The 19,858-nt window shown below is 30.2% G+C and overlaps 2 protein-coding genes across 2 annotated transcripts; one reads left to right on the top strand and one right to left on the bottom strand.

Moving 5' to 3' along the window:
• Positions 1 to 299: 299 nt before the first annotated feature.
• Positions 300 to 1,557, top strand: LOC145075000 (WD repeat protein). The gene is made up of 2 exons (XM_079021304.1): positions 300 to 785; positions 1,236 to 1,557. Exons 1-2 carry the CDS (start codon positions 408 to 410, stop codon positions 1,455 to 1,457), a joined length of 600 nt encoding a protein of 199 aa, XP_078877430.1. The 5' UTR covers positions 300 to 407; the 3' UTR covers positions 1,458 to 1,557.
• An 8,214-nt stretch (positions 1,558 to 9,771) lies between these two features.
• Positions 9,772 to 19,533, bottom strand: LOC145075252 (uncharacterized). The gene is made up of 3 exons (XM_079021552.1): positions 19,090 to 19,533; positions 18,783 to 18,920; positions 9,772 to 10,236 (listed from the first exon to the last, which is right to left on the bottom strand). The coding sequence occupies exons 1-3, from the start codon at positions 19,458 to 19,460 to the stop codon at positions 10,068 to 10,070; spliced, it is 678 nt and encodes a 225-aa protein (XP_078877678.1). The 5' UTR covers positions 19,461 to 19,533; the 3' UTR covers positions 9,772 to 10,067.
• Positions 19,534 to 19,858: the final 325 nt, after the last annotated feature.

Below are 19,858 nucleotides of genomic sequence, written 5' to 3'. Positions count from 1 at the left end.
TGAATTAACTTATACGGTGTTATAACATTAGAAGTTGAGAAACACTTTTTATTGTTTAACAAAATGACCAAAAAAGGCTTTGAGACAATTATAATTCATAAAAAGTTTTGATAAGTTACAAGTAGTATAAACTATTTTTTAAAAATTATCCATTTAAAAAAAAATTAATTTATACCGAGTTAAAATAGATAATAAATTAAAAAACTATTTTTTTTTTAATCTTAGCCAAACTTAGTTACGGGTGCTCCCATTTTGGAGATTTGGAGATTTTTGAAGATTTGTGGAGTGTGATCCTCACGTGACGAAAGCGGCTACTTCCTAGGGGTTCTTTTTACTGTACATAATCATTCCTCAATTACTGCTTCTTTAGTCCTCCTCGCTTGCCGGCCAAAGGCACAACCACAACAATGGTGGAAATTGAAGATGCCGATGACACGCCGAAGACCGCAACCGCCACCATCACAGAAGAAGAATCACGTCCGCTGTTAAATAGTTCAGAGTCAAAGCCGCGTTCTAAATCGGTAAGGACTAAGGTCCCTGAGGTGGAGGTACATCTTTTCCGGTGCGGAGAGGGTCCGATCGATGTCTTTAAATCGAGTTTAGGTGGATGGGATCAAGATCAGCTCGAAGTTGGAGACATATTAGACAAATATGGGTTTAAATCGGTGTATGCGTACAATACACAATCCGGTAGGGGAGTTCCGATCCGGTTTAACGCTAGAAACGGTCGATCTATGCTACCGTACAAAGATGGATCCGTAATTTTCATTGACGGAGAGCCCAAGGTACTCGATACTTCTTTTCCCCCCTGTTTTACCCTCAGTTATCGATGCTCACTGTATCACTAAGTTCTAATACATCTTGCTGCTGAATTTTCTAATTTATGCTTCTTCCAAACGTATAATTAATTTCGGAATTGTGAGACTAAATACTGTTGTTATCAAACCCAATTTTGGTACTATATTCCAACAAAAGCCAAATTTGACCTCAAAACAGGTGATAGGGATAGATGTTTGCCTGTAGACTTTAGTTTGATTTAGAAGAAAATTAGGGCATCACAAGAAGGTAAATTAGAGGCATGAAGGGGGTTTTGACCCGATACTTGTTAATTGTCCTATGTATCAAGATCCATCAAATTCCCAACTGATTAATTGTCCTATGTATCAATTAATTGTTACTGAATCTCAATTTATCATCGTGTGTAGATTATAATGACTATGGTTTACTTATTTCAGGACTCGTTAATAAAGCCAATCACCAGGATCCTAGTAGGGGTTGCAATATTAACTGCAATGATAATTTTGGTGATGAAGGAGACGCCTGAATGGGTTAAAAAGTTGAAGTTTGCAGGAATCAACTTCAACTTCAACTTCCCTCCATGGGTTCTTGCGTGTGTTGTGATTGTTTTCACACGTTTGAGGAAAAGAACAAGAAATTTCTTCACAAAACGTGCTTAACATTTTCTGCTTTCTTCATTCGAATCACACATTTCATAAGATACGTCTCTCATAAATTTTGTGGTTTTGCTGCTGCTTTAAAGAATCCATGTTTTGATCATGATTTTTGTACCAATATCTTTTTTTGGATGCTATTATGTTTTTATCTATATTTGTCTCTGATTGTATTATAGCTTTCTACTTTCTACTAATTTCTTAACGTTTGCTCGACTCTTAACTTCTAAGAAAACATTTGAAAGCCATTGTTGTATTAAAATAATAAAAGAAAATCTTTACATGAAAATGATATAATGTAGAAAAGGATTATGTAATCAAAGAAAAATCTGAATGGATTTGATCGGATTATTAATATGTAGCTTTTCTTGTGCTCTGTTGACTTTGATCCCTTGCGTTTTTGAACAACTTTAAACTAGTGTTTTTTATTATTACTAAAAAGGCTTGCATAGAATCATAATAATGTTTCTTTCAAGGTTTCTACCAATTCCACAAACAAATGATATCCTATTTGAATACAATTAACTATTTGCACCTTGAGGAGCAACGAGTAAAAATTCTATTTCGTTTTAAAAATAAAAAGTCGTTATAAAAGTCCTTATAATCAATTTAGTTTTTATACATTTTTTTTATTCAATTAAGTGTCAAAAAGCGAAAATTGTGTTAAGGGGTTTTTTGACAGAATCTGAATTTTTAATATCTGAATTTTTAAGAGGTTTGAATTTCTAAGAGTGTTTGAATTTTTAAGATTTAAATTTTAAGATTTTGTTTGGTTGGAACATCTGAATTGTTGTGTTGAACGGTAAAAATGACAATTTTATCCTTATTTACTATTTTTTTTTGTTGAATTCAACATTTTTGTTTTATAAAATAACTGAACCCACTTAATAGCAACCAACTTTACCAAGGATTCTCAATAATAGCAACCAACATTTTCTTGCACAAAAAAGAAACACCAAGATTGCTCCATATGTTACAACAACTTTATCCGCAAACACGAGAAGTTAAACAAGAATAATGAAAATAAACAAAGATTGCATTTGCATGTCAAATAAAAAATTCAATATCAACAATTGCATTTCCATTTGCATTGTGTTTCAAAGGGTACCCTTCTGCAACTCCCTTCTTTAATCTCCATAAAAGGTGGTTTTCTTCTTCCGTTTATGTATTAGTCTCCACTATAGGTGATGTAATTGCAATTTTGTAAAGGTAGAGCAATCGGGGATCCTTGTGCCATTACCAGCTGTTGTTGTTTCTCTGTGAAGATGAGCTTCAATAGAAGAAGATTCAGGGCCTTTCACCTACAATGAGTGTACCAATGAACCAGGTCCTAACTTACCCCGCTTCCTAAATTAGGATTCATGCTAGACTTATATATGCTTGTGATAATTGTTGAAAATATATTGTTTGCATCTTGTGTATGGTTGTGCCTTGGTATCGGTTGATATGGTGATATTCATGTTATGTGATAGTTGTAAATTGGATGCAGATATGATGTTTCATGAATTGGTAGTTATATGCTAAAGTATGGTGACATCTTAATGAACTTCATTACATGATAATTGCTCATTTAAACTGTATGAGTAACATGATTATTTTGGTGTATGCATGCTTTTGCGGGGTGTAATGGTGACATGGGTAGAACCTTGCAAGTCTAATAGGTTGAAAGAGCTTAAGCCTTATCGGTTGTTAGTTGCACGAACTTTCTAGATGGTCGTGTGACACGTGGTTCGTGTGCACCTCGGTGTACGGGAACTGGAGTGGTGTTGACTTTATGGTGTGGCCGAATCAAACATCACGTGGGAATCAGAAGGTGTATTGGTACAATTGACACCGTTTGTACAGATCCTGAACGACACCGTAAAGTACTTGTACTTTGTAGGTTGGAGTAGCGAAAGTGGAAGTCTTGGGGTTGGTGTATTCTGGTGGAAGTCATGAGCCACTCAAAGCACTAAACTGACTAAGCACACAAGTAGTGAACGGAGTTAAGTTGTTGGGTAGACTGTCCCTAAGGAACCCCAAAGTAGTTAATCGGTTGAATTAAAAATCACATATAATAAACGGTTAATTAAATTATATGTAACAATCGGTTGAGTTAAGTTGAAAACTATATGACTGAAATAAATTATTTTATAATATTACTTGTTTTTCTTGACTATCCATTATTTCTGACCGTGACAACCGCTTTGCTTTGTGGTTTTGGAATAAACTCCAAGAGGAATTGGGCACAAGAGTTCATTTGAGCACGGCCTATCATTCGCAGACGGATGGACAAAGTGCGAGAACCATCCAAACGCTCGAAGATATGTTGCGGTCATGCGTGATTGAGTATGGTGATTGTTGGGATAAATACTTACCTTTGGTGGAGTTTGACTACAATAACACTTACCATGCTAGCATTGACATGACACCCTATGATATGTTGTATGAGAGAAGGTGTCGTACACCTACTTGCTGGCTTGAGCCCGGGGAGAAACAATTCGAGAGCTTGGAGATCGTTCAGATTATAGAGGATAAGATGAAAATAGCTAGAGATCGCTTGCAAGTGGCTCGAGAAAGACAAAAGAAGTATTCAGACAAGAAGCATCGACTGAATACCTTCGAGGTGGGAGAAAAGGTGATGTTGAAAGTCTCACCTTGGAAGGATATCATTCGATTTGGGAAGCGGGCTAAGTTAGGACCTCGTTTCATTGGTCCACTCATTATGTTGGAGCGGATTGGAGATCATGCTTACAAGTTGAAGCTACCACCGGAACTGGAGGGAATACATGATGTGTTCCATGTTTTTTATCTCCAAAATGCTTAGCGGAAGAGCCGAGTGTCTTACCGTTGGACGAGCTAGGGCATAGGTCGATGTGTTCGACGGGGACGTCAAACCCTATAATGAAGGGTGAAGGTGGGTTGCACCTGATCCCACATCGGCTTGGAAGGAGAACTAAGAACTCCTTATAAGGGGTGTGGATACCTTCCTTGTTATAACACGTTTTAAAGCCGTGAGGGCAACAGATCCCATAAGAACTCTGCAGTTAGGCGTGCCCGGGAGAGAGTAATTCAGGGATAGGTGACCCCCTAGGAAGTTTTTGTACCGGGAGCCAAAAGCGGACAATATTGTGATATGTGCCAGAGGGGGATGTTACAAATGGTATCAGAGATGGGGCATGGGTCGATGTGTTCGACAGGGACGTTGAACCTTATAACGGGGGGTGAAGGTGGGCTGCACCTGATCCCACATGGGCTTGGAAGGAGAACGAAACACTTCCTTATAAGGGTTGTGGATACCTTCCTTTTCACAACATATTTTAATGCTATGAGGGCAGCAGATCCCATAAGAACTCTGCAGTTAAGCATGCTCGGGCGAGAGCAATTCAGGGATGGGTGACCCCCTGGGAAGTTTTCGCGTCGGGAGCCCAAATCGGACAATATTGTGATACATGCTAGAGGGGGATGTTACAAAGTGAGAGGGAGAAGGGGCATGCAGTGTTGTGTGCGATGAGTGCAACGAAAATTCGATGATGCTCAGGTGATAGCAGAAGGATGGGTCGACATTTGTTAATGAAAGGCAAGACGGAAAGGAGTGGTGTACGAGGGCAAATAAGGAATGTGCGTTCCTTTTTTTTAATTCAAATAAGTCCCAAGATCTGAAAAATTAAGATGCATTTTACAAATTAAGAGCCATAAATTCAGATGTTACCAAATGAATTGGATCTTAAAAATTAAAAGATTGCCTCTTAATTTTCCAATTAAGAGGCTTCCAAATAAGGCCTAAGTATGACACTTTTACCTAGTCAAGAGGACATCTTAGCTTCAAGAATTATATTTTTGGTTCAGGTATTTGGCTTAGATTTCAAACTTTAGTTCCAATTTCATCCTAATTTAAGGTTTTTTTTTTTAATTTTTTTTTTACTTTTTACATAGAATATGTTTTGTTTGTTGTACAAAATTATATTTATAAAAAAAACATAATTTTTTTTATGTAAAAAACCTTATTTTTTCTATGTACTTAAAAAAAACCATTTTTGTATGCAAAATAAATATATAATTTTTTTAAATATATATATTTTTGTATGCAAAATACATATTTCTAATTTTTTATTTTAAATATCTATTTATAAAAACATAATTATGTGAAAATGCATGAAATACATTTAGTAAAACACGTTATTATTGATGCGTTTTAGCCATAAGAACATCCTATGTGGTCATACAAACCCTAATGCTTGGATCTAGGTTTCTCTATTATACATGCAATTCATCCAAGACTTTAAACCTAAATCTAGCATATGATAATCAATATTATATATAATAATGGGTTTAAGATATTATCTTGATTGTTATGTATCAATAACAATCACAAATCCTCCTTGTAATGACTTTAGAAAGCTTAGAGTCACAAATGTCACTCCTCTAATGGCTCACAAACACCAAGAGCAAGAGGATGAAGAATAAGGAGAGAGGAGGCTGCCCAAAACGTGTGAAAACCCTAGAGAACAAATTCACCACGTTTTGGGGCTAAAGGGTCCTTTAAATAGTGAGGCTATTAGGGTTATCTAACAAGGAAACCCTAATTTGGATGCTTAGGCCCTAAGCAACCCATGGACTCCTTCCTTAAAGGCCTTGGACGATTTCTAATGGGTTTCCCCCATAGAATTCGTCCACCCCTTTAATATGGAGTCCATTAGCTCAATATTCAACTATCACACAGTTGACAGTTCTAGTCCCTTAATTTAATTAATGTCTTTTAGCCACAAAATTAATTCCTAATTAATTATTGACTAATATTAATTAAACAATATGATTTCTCCTTTAATATATTATTCTCATAATATATTAATAAATCATAATAAATCCTTTCTCTCCATAATTCATCCTATCAAGTTGCTTCGGTAAAGGCAACCCAAAAGGACCATTCACCATCGGGTCAAGTACATACCAAAATAGTTATGGACTTAGACACTCATCCAACAATTATACCCACATATACATTCAAAAACTTTTATGAAATATATAAAAAAACATTATGTGTGTACATAAATATATATATATATATATATATATATATATATATATATATACACACACACAAATCCGTTATTAATAAAACAAATGTATACAAATACATATTTTATAAAGATGTATACAAACATGTTTTTATAAAAAAAAATTTATACAAATATCTATTTGAAAGTAAACGTATTTGTATATATTTATGTATACAAACACATTTTTATACATAAATGTATACTGATACATTTACTATGAAATATGTGTTTGTATGTGTGTGTGTGTGTGTGTGTATATATATATATATATATATATATATATATATAGGGCTAGGTTAAAGTGTTTTTTACATTTATTGTGTGCTAGAATGCACCAATAGGAATTTAGTAAAATTATATTATTATTTAATTAAATAATGATAAATATTAAATGGTTTCCATAATTGTATGTATATTAAATGAGATCCATAGTTATAATTTTCTCTTTATGAAAATTAATTAAATTCGTCATTAATGTCAGCAATAACATTCTTTCAGAATGAATTCGTATCTAGGTTTTTATGTCAGCGATAACATTATTTCAGGACTCACTCACTTAAAATACAATAAAGTTGTATAGAGTATGAAGAATGAAGGTGTATTCTAGTAGAATATAGTTTCGTTCTCCTAGAATACACTCTTATTATTTTATATATGAATTCATTCTAAAAGAATATTATTATTGACATTAATGACGAATTAAATTAAGTTCCATAAAAAAGATTTATAAATATGGATATCATTTAATATAAATTTAATGTTTACTCAAATCTTATTGGTGCATTCTAGCACACAATAGATGTGAGAAAAAAATATTTTCATTATTGATTTTTAACTAAATCAAGAAAAAAATTCACTTGTATGAAAATTTTAATGAATATCAACAAAATTATTGTAAAAATAAATCATTGAAATGTTTTTTTGGGAATTTTTTTTGGTGATCATGTTATTATTGATTAATCTAGTGATTCATTTGTTTTTTTCGCCAAAAAAATAAGTCAAATTTTTTTTACTGGATCTATATTCTCTTTTTTTTTTTTTTTTCTCTCTCTCTCTCTCTCTCTCTCTATATATATATATATATATATATATATATATATATATATATATATATATATATATATATATATATATATATATATATACACATATATATGTTATTTTGTTTCTTACATTTATTGTTTGGTAGAATGCACCAATAGGAATTTAGTAAATTAAATAATTATTTAATTAAATAAATATAAATATTAAATGATTTCCATAATTATATGTATATTAAATGATATCCATAATTATAATTATCTTTTTATGGAAACTAATTAAATCTGTCATTAATGTCAGCAATAACATTCTTTCAGAATGAATTCATATCTAAGTTTTTATTTATGAGTTCATATTTTGTTTCCGGGCTCACTCACTTAAAATACAATAAAGTTGCATGGAATATGAAGATCGAGAGTCTATTATACTAAAATACACTCTCATTCTGCTGGAATACACTCTTATTCTTCTATATATGAATTTATTCTGAAAGAATATTATTGTTGGCATTAATGACGAATTTAATTGGTTCCATAAAAATAAGTTATAAGTATGGATATCATTTAATATAGATATAATTAATACTAAATTCCTATTGGTGCATTCTAGTACACAATAGATGTGAAAAACATTTGAACCTACATATATATATATATATATATATATATATATATATATATATATATATATATATATATATATATATATATATATATAGGGTTAGGTTCATTTGAGACCACCTATATTTTGTGAGACCGTGAGACGCATTTTTTTTTATTTATTATTTTTTTAATTTTTTTAGTTAATTCAAGTTCCGAAAATAATGTTTAAAAAAAGAATTTTTGGATTTTTCCATTTATTTTGCATTTTAAAATTATTTTTTAGAATATGTACAGTGCAATATTCTATTAGAATATTTCACGTATTTTAAAAAAAAATGGAATTTATTTTTATTTTTTTAGTTAATTCAAGTTCCGAAATAATATTTAAAAAAAGAATTTTTGGATTTTTCCATTTATTTTGCATTTTAAAATTATTTTTTAGAATATGTACAGTGCAATATTCTATTAGAATATTTCACGTATTTTTAAAAGAAAATGGAATTTATTTTTATTTTTTTAGTTAATTCAAGTTCCGAAAATAATATTTAAAAAAAGAATTTTTAGATTTTTCCATTTATTCTGCATTTTAAAATTATTTTTTAGAATATGTCACTGTAATATTCTATTAGAATATTTCACGTATTTTTCAAAAAAAAAAAAACGGATTTTTTTTATTTTTTTTAGTTAATTCAAGTTCTGAAAATAATATTTAAAAAAAAAAGAATTTTTGGATTTTTCCATTTATTTTGCATTTTAAAATTATTTTTAGATTTGGTCTCACGGTCTCACAAAATTAGAATGGTCTCAAATGAACCTGAAACTATATATATATATATATATATATATATATATATATATATATATATATATATATATATATATATATATATATATATATATATATATATATATATATATATATATATATATATATATATATAGACTAATAAGTCAACAATGCTTTACCCTTACAACAATTGTACCTCAACAAAAGTCAATGTTTATTGAAATCAAGATTTAGTTGTTAATGAGAGAGTTAGGATGGACGAATATATAGATTACATAAGACCCACTTCAATGCTAGTAGATACACACTAATAGTGGATGATCATGAAAATATAAAGACATATAACTATTTTTTATATTATTTTTATCCTTGTCATTAAAGATTGCTTGAAGAATTACTAATTATTTTGCTGAGGATGACCATCATACACCGATTATAACTTGCCCTTGAAATTCCACATTAAAAAGTCGATATGTTTTGTTTTCTTAACGACTTTATTTTATGGCTGGACCTTTCCAAGTGATGGAGCTATGCATTTCAAGAATAAATTTAAACCTGTGCTATACATAGGTTCATGATCGCTCACTACGGCTACTCGCTTTGCGAGGATAGAGGGTATGGCTCACTCTTTGAGTGATATACTAAGATATATAAGTACATCAAATATCATATCCCTACCAACTCCCAAAGACACCCCATGACTAGAGCACTACAACTCTTTTATGGAGACAGACACTAGTGTCTTATTGGTAGGCCACACAAAAATTGATTAAACTTGTTGCATATTATTTTAATAATTTAATGTGTACTGTGCTTAAACTTAACGGTATGTTCTTCTTTTTTTAGATCAATGGTTCAAATCAGCTTATGAACATAAGGAGATTTAAAAGTAGTTTAAGAGTACATTAAATTTACTATTTCAATAAAAAAAATTCTATTAATGATACCTGGTTCTTTTACATCCATGTTGAACATTTATTTTCTGAATTTATATGATAAATTACTGACGCTTGTAATCATGGATAACTTATTGTTTAATTAGGAGGACAAATCATCGACCAAGTTTCATCACTCCGCAACATGTATAAATTTACACGCATGCCATGCATATGCTTTCAATATTTATCATGAATGGATGTGGCTTTCCTCACGTGAACTGCAATGTCCATACGCCAGTAGGATTGCAAGGGACCGTGGATTGAGCGCGGTGGTTATGCCTCCCAATGTAGGTTGCTATCACATATCTTGAATCATTTCGATCCCGCTCTACTCTTTTTTTGACCTTGCAGCCTGCCGTGTAGCATTTGTAGTAGTTCCTGTTTATCAGGTCATGTGATCAATAACTCTAGATATTTTGTTATATATTAACTTGTAGGAAATTAAAAGAATAGGATTCAAAGCTCAATGATAGGAAATTACTTTGTGCGTAACCCAAAATTGGCACTCCAATATTCTTAAAGAAGAATCCTAAAGTACCCACATAGAATAAGTTTTTACAAATCAAAATGGACTCGTTTGATCAAAAGGGTTTTTTAAGTTTAAAAATCAAGTCATTGTTCCTTTCTTATAAATCGTCAACCATTTGTTATTTCTGTAGAACTATTACCATTCCTGTAGAAAATTCTAAAATATATACAACTTGTCATAAATAAGTTAGTAGCCGCTCTGTACTATGTCTTCCAAGTAATTTTGTAGGTTTTTCTACGGATATATATTGATCATAATGCTTACATTGTTAAGCAATAATGATACAGCAGTTCACTACCAAGAATAATACAAGATAAATCACATATTGGTACTTTACTTTAAATGTAAAACCAAGATGGTCGCATTACTATGCTTTTTTCATATTTCTTAATAATTTTAAAATAGATAGATAATGATTTAACCAAACAAAAACCTATGGTCTAAAACCTCATCCATGGACTGAAAATGACACTCTTGCATTCGAACAAATTTTATTGCCTGCCATGCACGACATAATGTTTTTAATACCACGTCCTCTCGTTTGTTTATCATATCGTGTTATTCTTTCAGAATTGATATTATGTCTTTTTTTATTGAGATTTATTGCAAGTTGGCTATATTTTGATTAACGTTGTTTAAAATCAATTAATTATCAAAATGTTTACTTTAGTTTCTAATAATTATCTATAATCACCTGCACATTGTTTTGGAGCGTAAAATAATCAATGGTTACAGGTTCGAGTTGTTACAAAATGACAGTGAATTATGAAAACATTAACATTCATCCTCAAATTGCATTTTATCTTATTTTCAATTTTAGGTTTTGGTAAAGGATGATTCTATTCATACACTCTCCTATCTAGTAGTTAGAGCATCCGTAATGCATAGTTTAATGAAAGAGTTGAATAAGGTGACATGTCTAATTACCATTGAATAGATAAACTCTACCATTGTAGAATGCCATGTTGGCATTCAATGAATATTGAGTTCAATGACTATTGAACTTTTCAATTGAAAAAAGGAGACATTTTAACAATTAAATATATATTCCATTGAACTCTATTGAGTTCAATGCATTGTAGGAAAATTAATCTAAAGTTTTATAAAATGATGATGTGTCAATCCATTAAACTCTAATAAGTTTAATATATTGTAGATGCTTTTATACTTCTATCGATAAATATATAGTTTTGTATAATATGTTGTCTATATAATATTTATACCTCTACCTATAATTTGTTTTTTTCTTTTTTTGTATAATGTGTTGTGTATGATCATATGATAGTTAATATGATTACATCCTAATATGATTATCGGGGTTTGATAAAGTGAAATGTCCGATCTTCTATGATTTTTTTTTCAATGATAATAATAGTAATAAATATAGAACAATGACATAATGGATAATATTAGATATATAATTAAAAACTAACCTTACATTATGTGAAACATTATTAAAGTTAAGTGAGTGTCTCCCGTTGTGCATAATATACTAATGTAATTAAGATAATGACAAATATATGTTGTTAAGAAGAACTATGTCATTGTTAGTAACTGTCAATAACCGTAGATTGAGAGTAATTTTTAAACGAAGTTATATAAAATATTATAATTAATATGAACATGATAAAAGATAAATACATTAGAGCCGTTTACTTAATGGTTATACTCATGAGTTACATGTAATTATGACTTGTGTTTTAGGTTGTATGTTTAAGTGCATATCTAGATTAACCAACTAAATGAAATAGATTGATCTTCAAAATTGATAGCACTAAAATAATAATATTTATATCAAGATTATATTTTAAATCAATAAGTTAAATATACTAGATTGACAATAGTTATCACTAAAATTAAAATAACAACTAAGTTTAATGTATTAAAGAATCAAACTAATGTGATTTAAGCTATATATTTATTTTGAAAAAATAAAAATGGTGGTCTCTTATATAAGATAGTAGGATAGGATTGTGTGGTAAATATTGAAATGAAGAGTCTAATCCAAATGAAGAAGAATTTCAAAGGGCTAATCATTTCGAAAACCATTGTTTAGGCACCGTCTTATAAAAAAAAGGTCTCAACTTCGGCCTTTGAGTGAAGTTCAAAGTTAGTCTCAATGAAGATTGGAGATTTATAGAAGAATCAAAGTCTAAGCAAAAGTGCAATCTTGACCAGAAGTTATGAAGTTGAATATCAGCTTTGATATTGTTCGTACAATTTTAGAGAACAACTTGTGACTTTACTCGGTCATCTGAAGTTGTTTGGTAAACCTTTTGACTCGGAAATTGAAGTCTAACCCGATAAGAAAGAATCGGTTGACCGAGAAAGGAAGACCTCGTATTCCACTTGTGCCCTTGCTTATGTATCCTTGTACATGTGTGTGTATCGTATCCCAACAAGAAGAATCGATCCAACACCCCCTTTGCGTCTCGTTTATAATAGACTCACAAAATCGATCGATCCAACATCCCTTTTGTTTCTTAAAATCGATCACACCCCACTAAGAATTGCACCCTCTTATTCTCTTTAGATCGATCGATGGACTGCATCTCCACTTTGGTTCGAATTTAATTGCAAGTATGTTTCCCCTTCTTATTTGCGTTTATATCTCCAGTAGCAATAAGAAATCGGACCTTACCCCTTCTTCTAAATCGATCATAGTTTTTTTTTTTGTGTGTGTGTGTGTGGTAGGTGTGTTATTTTGGGTTGGGGGAGGGATGTGGTTACTTGGTGGTGTGAATGTGTTTGTTTTATGCTTATGCTAAAAATAATTTATGTAGGTACATATGGATGGGTCTAATTGGAGAGGTGGTTATCAACGTGGGGATGGGTATCTTGTATATCTTAGTGTATTATCAATCTAGCATGCCAGCGTGTGCAATGGAAGTTAGATATTATTTGTCTCATTTCTGATCATTACTTGATGAATTCTAAGCATATTTGGAAGATATATAATTAAATGTAACTATTGGATTAGATTGGATATAATTGGTGATTCATTCAACAAGGTTGATTGGTGTTGTTAAAGTTGTGCTGCAATCAAGTTTGGATGCTCCCTCTGTTACGATAATACCCATAGGATATATCATTATATGTAAACGGAAAGGATGTGTTGTTGGTAATTTGAAGTGGCTATATTTGATGTTTCTTGCACAAGGTTAGTAATTCTCTTGTTTTAGAAAATTTTGCTCTTACACAAGTTTTATCGGGATATGCCTTTTGCTCCCATGTTTAGTAAAGAGTTTGGTTATATTAGTTTGATATGGTAATGATGTTGAATCTGGTTTTTATTTGTATGTATGTTTTTATTTTTGTACTCCTTTGAGTGATTGCTCAATGAAACCAATCCAACAAATAGAATATGTTATGTTTTGAGTGCTTGAAGCTATTTGACTTTTGTTGAAATACATACGATGTTTAAAATTTTATTTCGCTTTTTGTTATACATATAATATAGATAATTACATATATTATGTGTGTTGGTGAAGCTCTTTGTAGCTATATATCATAGATAGATATATATATATATTATGTATGTTGGACCTTCGTTGCGCTGCTATTGCATTTTTGGTATATGTTTTGTTTGAAATCAAGTGTCTAATCAGATGTAAAATTAAGTATCAGGATAAAATGGTTATTTTGGCCAATCCTTAATGAACATGGTTGAATTAAAAATAAAAGTAAATCTACTTCTAGAAAAAGCAACACAAACTAACTCAAAAAAGAAATATGACAGGAGAGTAATTAACTAAAAAGAACACATGTGATTCTAGAATTGTAGAATATGAGAACTACTTAAGGGTGTTTTGGATTTTATTTTGAAGTTAAAACGTATTATTGTAGAAAACTACTTGCTGACTTATGAAGTTGGGAGAATGAGCTTTAAAAAAAATGTTTAAATTAGATTTTTAGTGGTAAAAATCAATAAGTTAAAAAATATTTGGTTTAAAATTATCTTTGTTTATTTTTTTATCATAATAAGTTATGAATTATTTTAAAGAGTCACAAATTGTTACTTCTTAAAAAGTTATTTTCAAAACTAAAAAATTGTTTTAAAAATCCTTATTAGGTAGCCAAATATTTTTAGATGAACACCCAAACATAGGAAAATAATTAACAAAAAGAAAAAAATTGATTGCTTGTATGTGGAATCAAGCAATGATCAGCGAGAAGAAAAGAATAACGGAGAACACGCGCACAACAAAATATTTTTGTAAACATTTACGTAAAAGGATATATGTTAACTTATTTAATAGATAAATTTTACTAAATCTTGGGTCCTAAAATAGGGGTCCTATGCTGTCGGACAATCCATATCCATTTAGGACCGGACTTGTTCCAAATATATTTTTACCTAAAGATTATACAACATCAAAATTTATGTAACCCCGAATATTATATGGTTGTTATTTGAACATCATGATGATCAAAACTGGGAAATAATAAAAGTAGTTTTTAAATTAATTTAGTATAAATTTATATTCACATATATTTCATGTGTTATTATAATCGGATAAATGCAATATTATCATTGAACTTATATAGTTTGAGATAAATACTTATTTTAATTTGAATATAATTATCATTATAACTATTATATACAACTATTCAATATAGATCCTGCTAATAAATATTTTATTATTTTATGATTTAGGATAATCACAATATATAGTACTATTCATGTTTTAATTTAGTTTAAAAAACATTATGTTATAGTTAATGAGATTGATTTATTATTTTTTAAATGTATATTTATTTATATTTTAGTAAAATATTTGTATTCGTGTATATTTTTTTTAGCTAAACATTAATCCCCATGGTGTAATTTGCCGTTGTGAAGTGCTGGTTAAAGCAGAGCCTACGAATTTAATCCGTTAAAGATGAGCGATATCACGTTTATGAACATTAAAAGTTTCTCTTTCTATGTTTATTTTGCGAATTTCTTTTATTGCATGTACAATAATCACTATCATTTATTATGTTTGTTTTTTTCCTGTATTCATTTACTGATGTCAACTCCAAGTCAAAATGCACGCATCAACGCCCCCATATATATCCCTATCCAATATAGCAAAATGTACTAAAATATTAATTAGGGAAAATGACTCTTAAGAGTAATTAACTTTTGTGTTTGTACTCATTTGGTCCTTTTTTTTGTATTCAATATGCCATCGAACTTGTTGTTGGTGTTTACCTTAGCCCTTTTGATCGGCTTTTGACCTGTGATAGCCGGTCAAAAGGTTATGGTGAACACAAACAACAAGTTCGATGGTATATTGAGTACAAAAAAAAGGGACCAAATGATAACAAACGCAACAGTTGGTTACCCTCCCGATTCATTTTTTCTTTACTCATTTACAATAAATCTCACATCATCTCTTACTGATATTAATGATTTATGAGATTCATTCTTGCTTCTCTTCAAAACATAACTCACGAAAGGACATTATTCATGTATGTACAACTTTGTAATGCACTTGAATATTTATTAGGAGAATCTTGACTAAACAGACGCATTTCATGACTACATTTACATTTGCAATCAAATGATTTATTGTATCATGGATTCTAGACAAGTTACAAACGAGTGGAATCACAAGTGCTGTGATTTTTGAGTTTACTTAGTTTTAAGATCGAACTCATGGGATAAGATACAACATCAATATGTACAATATCATGCTGCTTTTGTAGACACATCACCATAATATTGTACATATTGATGTTGTATCTTATCCCATGAGTTCGATCTTAAAGCTAAGTAAACTCAAAAATCATAACACTTGTGATTCCACTCGTTTGTAGACTTGTCTAGAATCCATGATACGATAAATAATTTGACTGGAAATGTGAATGTAGTCATGAAATGCGCCTGCTTAGTCAAGATTCCCCTAATAAATATTCAAGTGCATTACAAAGTTGTACATGTATGAATAATGTCCTTTCGTATGTTATGTTTTGAAGAGAAACAAGAATGAATCTCATAAAGTCATTAATATCAGTAGGAGATGATGTGTGATTTATTGTAAATGAGTAAAGAGAAAATGAATCAGGAGGGTAACCAACTGTTGCGTTTATTTTCATTTGGTCACTTTCCTTTTTTTTGTACTCAATATACCATCGAACTTGTTGTTTGTGTTCACCATAACCCTTTGACCGGCTATCACAGGTCAAAGTCGGTCAAAAAGGCTATGGTAAACACCAACAACAAGTTCGATGGTATATTGAATACAAAAAAAAAATGACCAAATAAGTACAAACGCAAAAGTTAATTATCTCAAGAGATATTTTCCCTATTAATTAAAACAAAACCATATTTTTAACTAATATTACGAAGGGCCATAAGAGCAATTCAACATATAATATTTAGTTTTATTTGTAAATACGTCTCCTATGCATTTACAAACTAGGTTTTGGCTAAATATGAAAGAAGAGTCTTCCCTTTTATCAAGTGCGAAAGAAAGTTAGTGGTGTTTCTCACCATCCATATGGTGAAATTGCTAATTAATAGACAGGAATTTTGGATTCTCATAACTATCTAGTGTCTTGCTAATGGGTTGGGCAATTTTGGCAATAGTTCACGGCCTCCAAATATTTAAAGTCTTATTTTTATATATCTTATAATGTAGTATAGAAAAATGACAAATCATGTATAGCGGCTTAGCGGAAAAAGAAAAAAAAAAAAACTAAACTAAAACGAAATCAACACACTGAAGACTAAAGGATATGCAATACTTCTTGAATAATCATGATATATGGTCTCTTACTATCATCGATTGAAAGATTCTATAAAATAATTATGTTTTTTTATTGGTAATAAATAAATCGATTCTGATTTTTTCAAGCAACTTTGATTTACAATTTCAATGTCTCTTTTCAAATTTCTGATTTCAATATTTCTTAATATATCGATTTTAGTATACATATTTCATGCATTATTCAAAAAAAAAAAAATTATCTTGTATTTGTGTAAATCTTATTTTAGGTAGCCTTACCAATTCTGATTTTTGATTTATGTTTCATGTTAATCTGATTTATGATTTGTGTAAATTGTAAGATTTGTTATTGTTTTTCACTTTTATTTATGTTAGTTTTATGATAAAAATGTTAATGTATGTGCTATTTTTCATATTATTTTGTAGATAACTTAAAATTTCAGTATCATAAGTTTTGAAATTCTTGTTGTTAAAATTTGTTATCATTGTTGCCATAAAATAATTCTAACATCACACAAATTCACAACTAGATGTTTTTGTTTCCTTGTTTTTTTATCTCACTGTTTTAGCCTAGAAAGTATCTATCTAACAGAGAGAAAAGGCAAAGAATGAACAAGTATATAACACAAAAATGACCTAATGATAAATTTATAATAAGGCTATATCTGAAAAAATAAAAACAAAAAAACCATCCACTTTAATATATATATATATATATATATATATATATATATATATATATATATATATATATATATATATATATATATATACACTGTAATTAAAAGTCTTATTTTTTTAATTTATCTAGGACTTCAAATCGGCTTGGACGAACCTTGAGACCATACACCCAAAGGTGTAATTAGAACCCAAAATAGGTATTCATATACGGGCAGTTAACAGGAGGAACCATTTTCACAAAAAATAATAATAATAATAATAATAATAATAATAAATAAAATAAAATAAAACCTATACTGAATGTTAAGAGCTAAAGTCCAGCATCTTAATCATTATGGGAAGCTTTCATGGCGAAATGACAAACTCATGTGATTCAAGTATACTATGAATGCCAAAACTAGGTTGGAAGGCTTGTATTTCACGATTAACTCCTAAGGGAGATAGATGAATGATTATATATAAATATATATGAAACAACGGCCACCTATGTTTTTAATAACATATATAGTTTCATTTGAAATTAAACCCTACATAACAACGACTATAATTAATTGAAGCTTATTCGAGGAGTCTTTCGGGTTAAATAGGTTCTAAAAATTCAAATAAGCCCTCATGAGAGTCCTTTATCTAATAACTTTTTATTATTTTTTGATGTTAATTTACAAGCTCTCTCCAACAACTATTTCTTCATTTTAATTATATTTTTTTATCTTAATTACTAATTACAAATATATAATCTTTTTGAGATCCATAAATAACGTTTGTGATTTTTTTTTATTATAGTGGGGATAGGTACATGTTGGTTTGTTGAGTGGAGTGATGATATTGGACGCTCAAAATCGCAAAAACCTTTGATAGCTTTTAGTTTAGTATTGTATTATATTATATATAACTGATCTCTCGTTACTTCTGGTTTTGGGATTTCCAAGCTTAATTATAAAAGCTCACACATACACATAAATGAAGTCCATAATAACGTTTTGGGTGAAAAATTATACCTTAGATTAGGACTGCTTTTAACTTTCTTCTTGCCATACTTCCTCCATCTATACCCATCATCCAGCACCTCAAGCTCGGTTCTTACACGAAATGCAATCTTTGTTCCATCATGCAACCTTTCTCCATTGCACATATCACTGTATATACAGTTCAATATTAATAAATGAAAATTATATAATTAACAAGTTGAATACAAACACAAACAAAGCTTTCTATCATATTGGAAGTGACATATTACTTTGTCATGTACAGTTAATTAACAAGCCAAAGACATTAAGAAAACAAAAACACCTAACTAACGCTTGCCTGTGAAAAAGGTTTGCTTGTGGCGTGCAAGTGGCATACGCAGAAATATCTGAGCTTTCCGAAGCGTTGGCAGCTGTGGTCATTTCAAGCAAGATTGGAGTCTGCTCATTGGTGCTAATATATGCTGGAAAATTCGAAGAACTAGAATCTTGATAACTTGGTGGATCGATGAACTGGGGAAGATTAGGGTTAGGGTTATTATTATTAGGATAAAGATTATGGCAATTATGCAACATAACATCGATGTCGAAATGATTAATTTGGTCATCTGTATTGGAGAAAGTATAATTTAAAGATGAACTCCAAGAATAAGGGTTTCCAGTTTGATCTTGAGATAGACAAAGGCCTGTTGGTTGAAAGAAGGCGTCCATGGTCGACCTGAAAAATTATAAAGAAAACGAAGTGAGCTTTAGGACAAGTTTTGATAATTTAAGGCGTGCTTCATTTATATAAGAGTTTTGAGTTATTGACTTTAGTGACATTCCCCTTGATTCTAATATTGTATCTCATCTTATCTTTTAAAATCTACACCGACTAACAAAGTTCATAAACAAAACAAGGCCACACTTTTTCGTAGTTTTCATAAATATAACGATTTTTTAAAGTAAAAATCAAATATAATAATTTTGTATTTCAAGTTTTCAACAAACTAGAATATTAATCTAAAAGCTAAAATATCGTAGAAGTAATGGGTTATTATTTCAAGGACACACTTTTCCGGTACGTATCACAATATTATCCGCTTTGAGCCACTCGACACGAGATCTTC

This window comes from Lactuca serriola, chromosome 9 (assembly GCF_051521515.1).
Source record: "Lactuca serriola cultivar US96UC23 chromosome 9, Lser_US96UC23_V15, whole genome shotgun sequence".
NCBI lineage: Eukaryota > Viridiplantae > Streptophyta > Magnoliopsida > Asterales > Asteraceae > Lactuca > Lactuca serriola.
The sequence above is the reverse complement of the archived record's forward strand: the minus strand, read 5'-3'. Positions and strand labels throughout refer to the sequence as shown.

Coding starts and splice junctions, on each gene's coding strand:
- LOC145075000 (XM_079021304.1), top strand. CDS start 408: ATGGTGGAAATTGAAGATGCCGATGACACGCCGAAGACCGCAACCGCC. Junction 786..1,235: donor TCATTGACGGAGAGCCCAAG/GTACTCGATACT, acceptor TACTTATTTCAG/GACTCGTTAATAAAGCCAAT.
- LOC145075252 (XM_079021552.1), bottom strand. CDS start 19,460: ATGGACGCCTTCTTTCAACCAACAGGCCTTTGTCTATCTCAAGATCAA. Junction 18,921..19,089: donor CAAGCAAACCTTTTTCACAG/GCAAGCGTTAGT, acceptor CTGTATATACAG/TGATATGTGCAATGGAGAAA. Junction 10,237..18,782: donor AAAAGCAGTCCTAATCTAAG/GTATAATTTTTC, acceptor CCTGATAAACAG/GAACTACTACAAATGCTACA.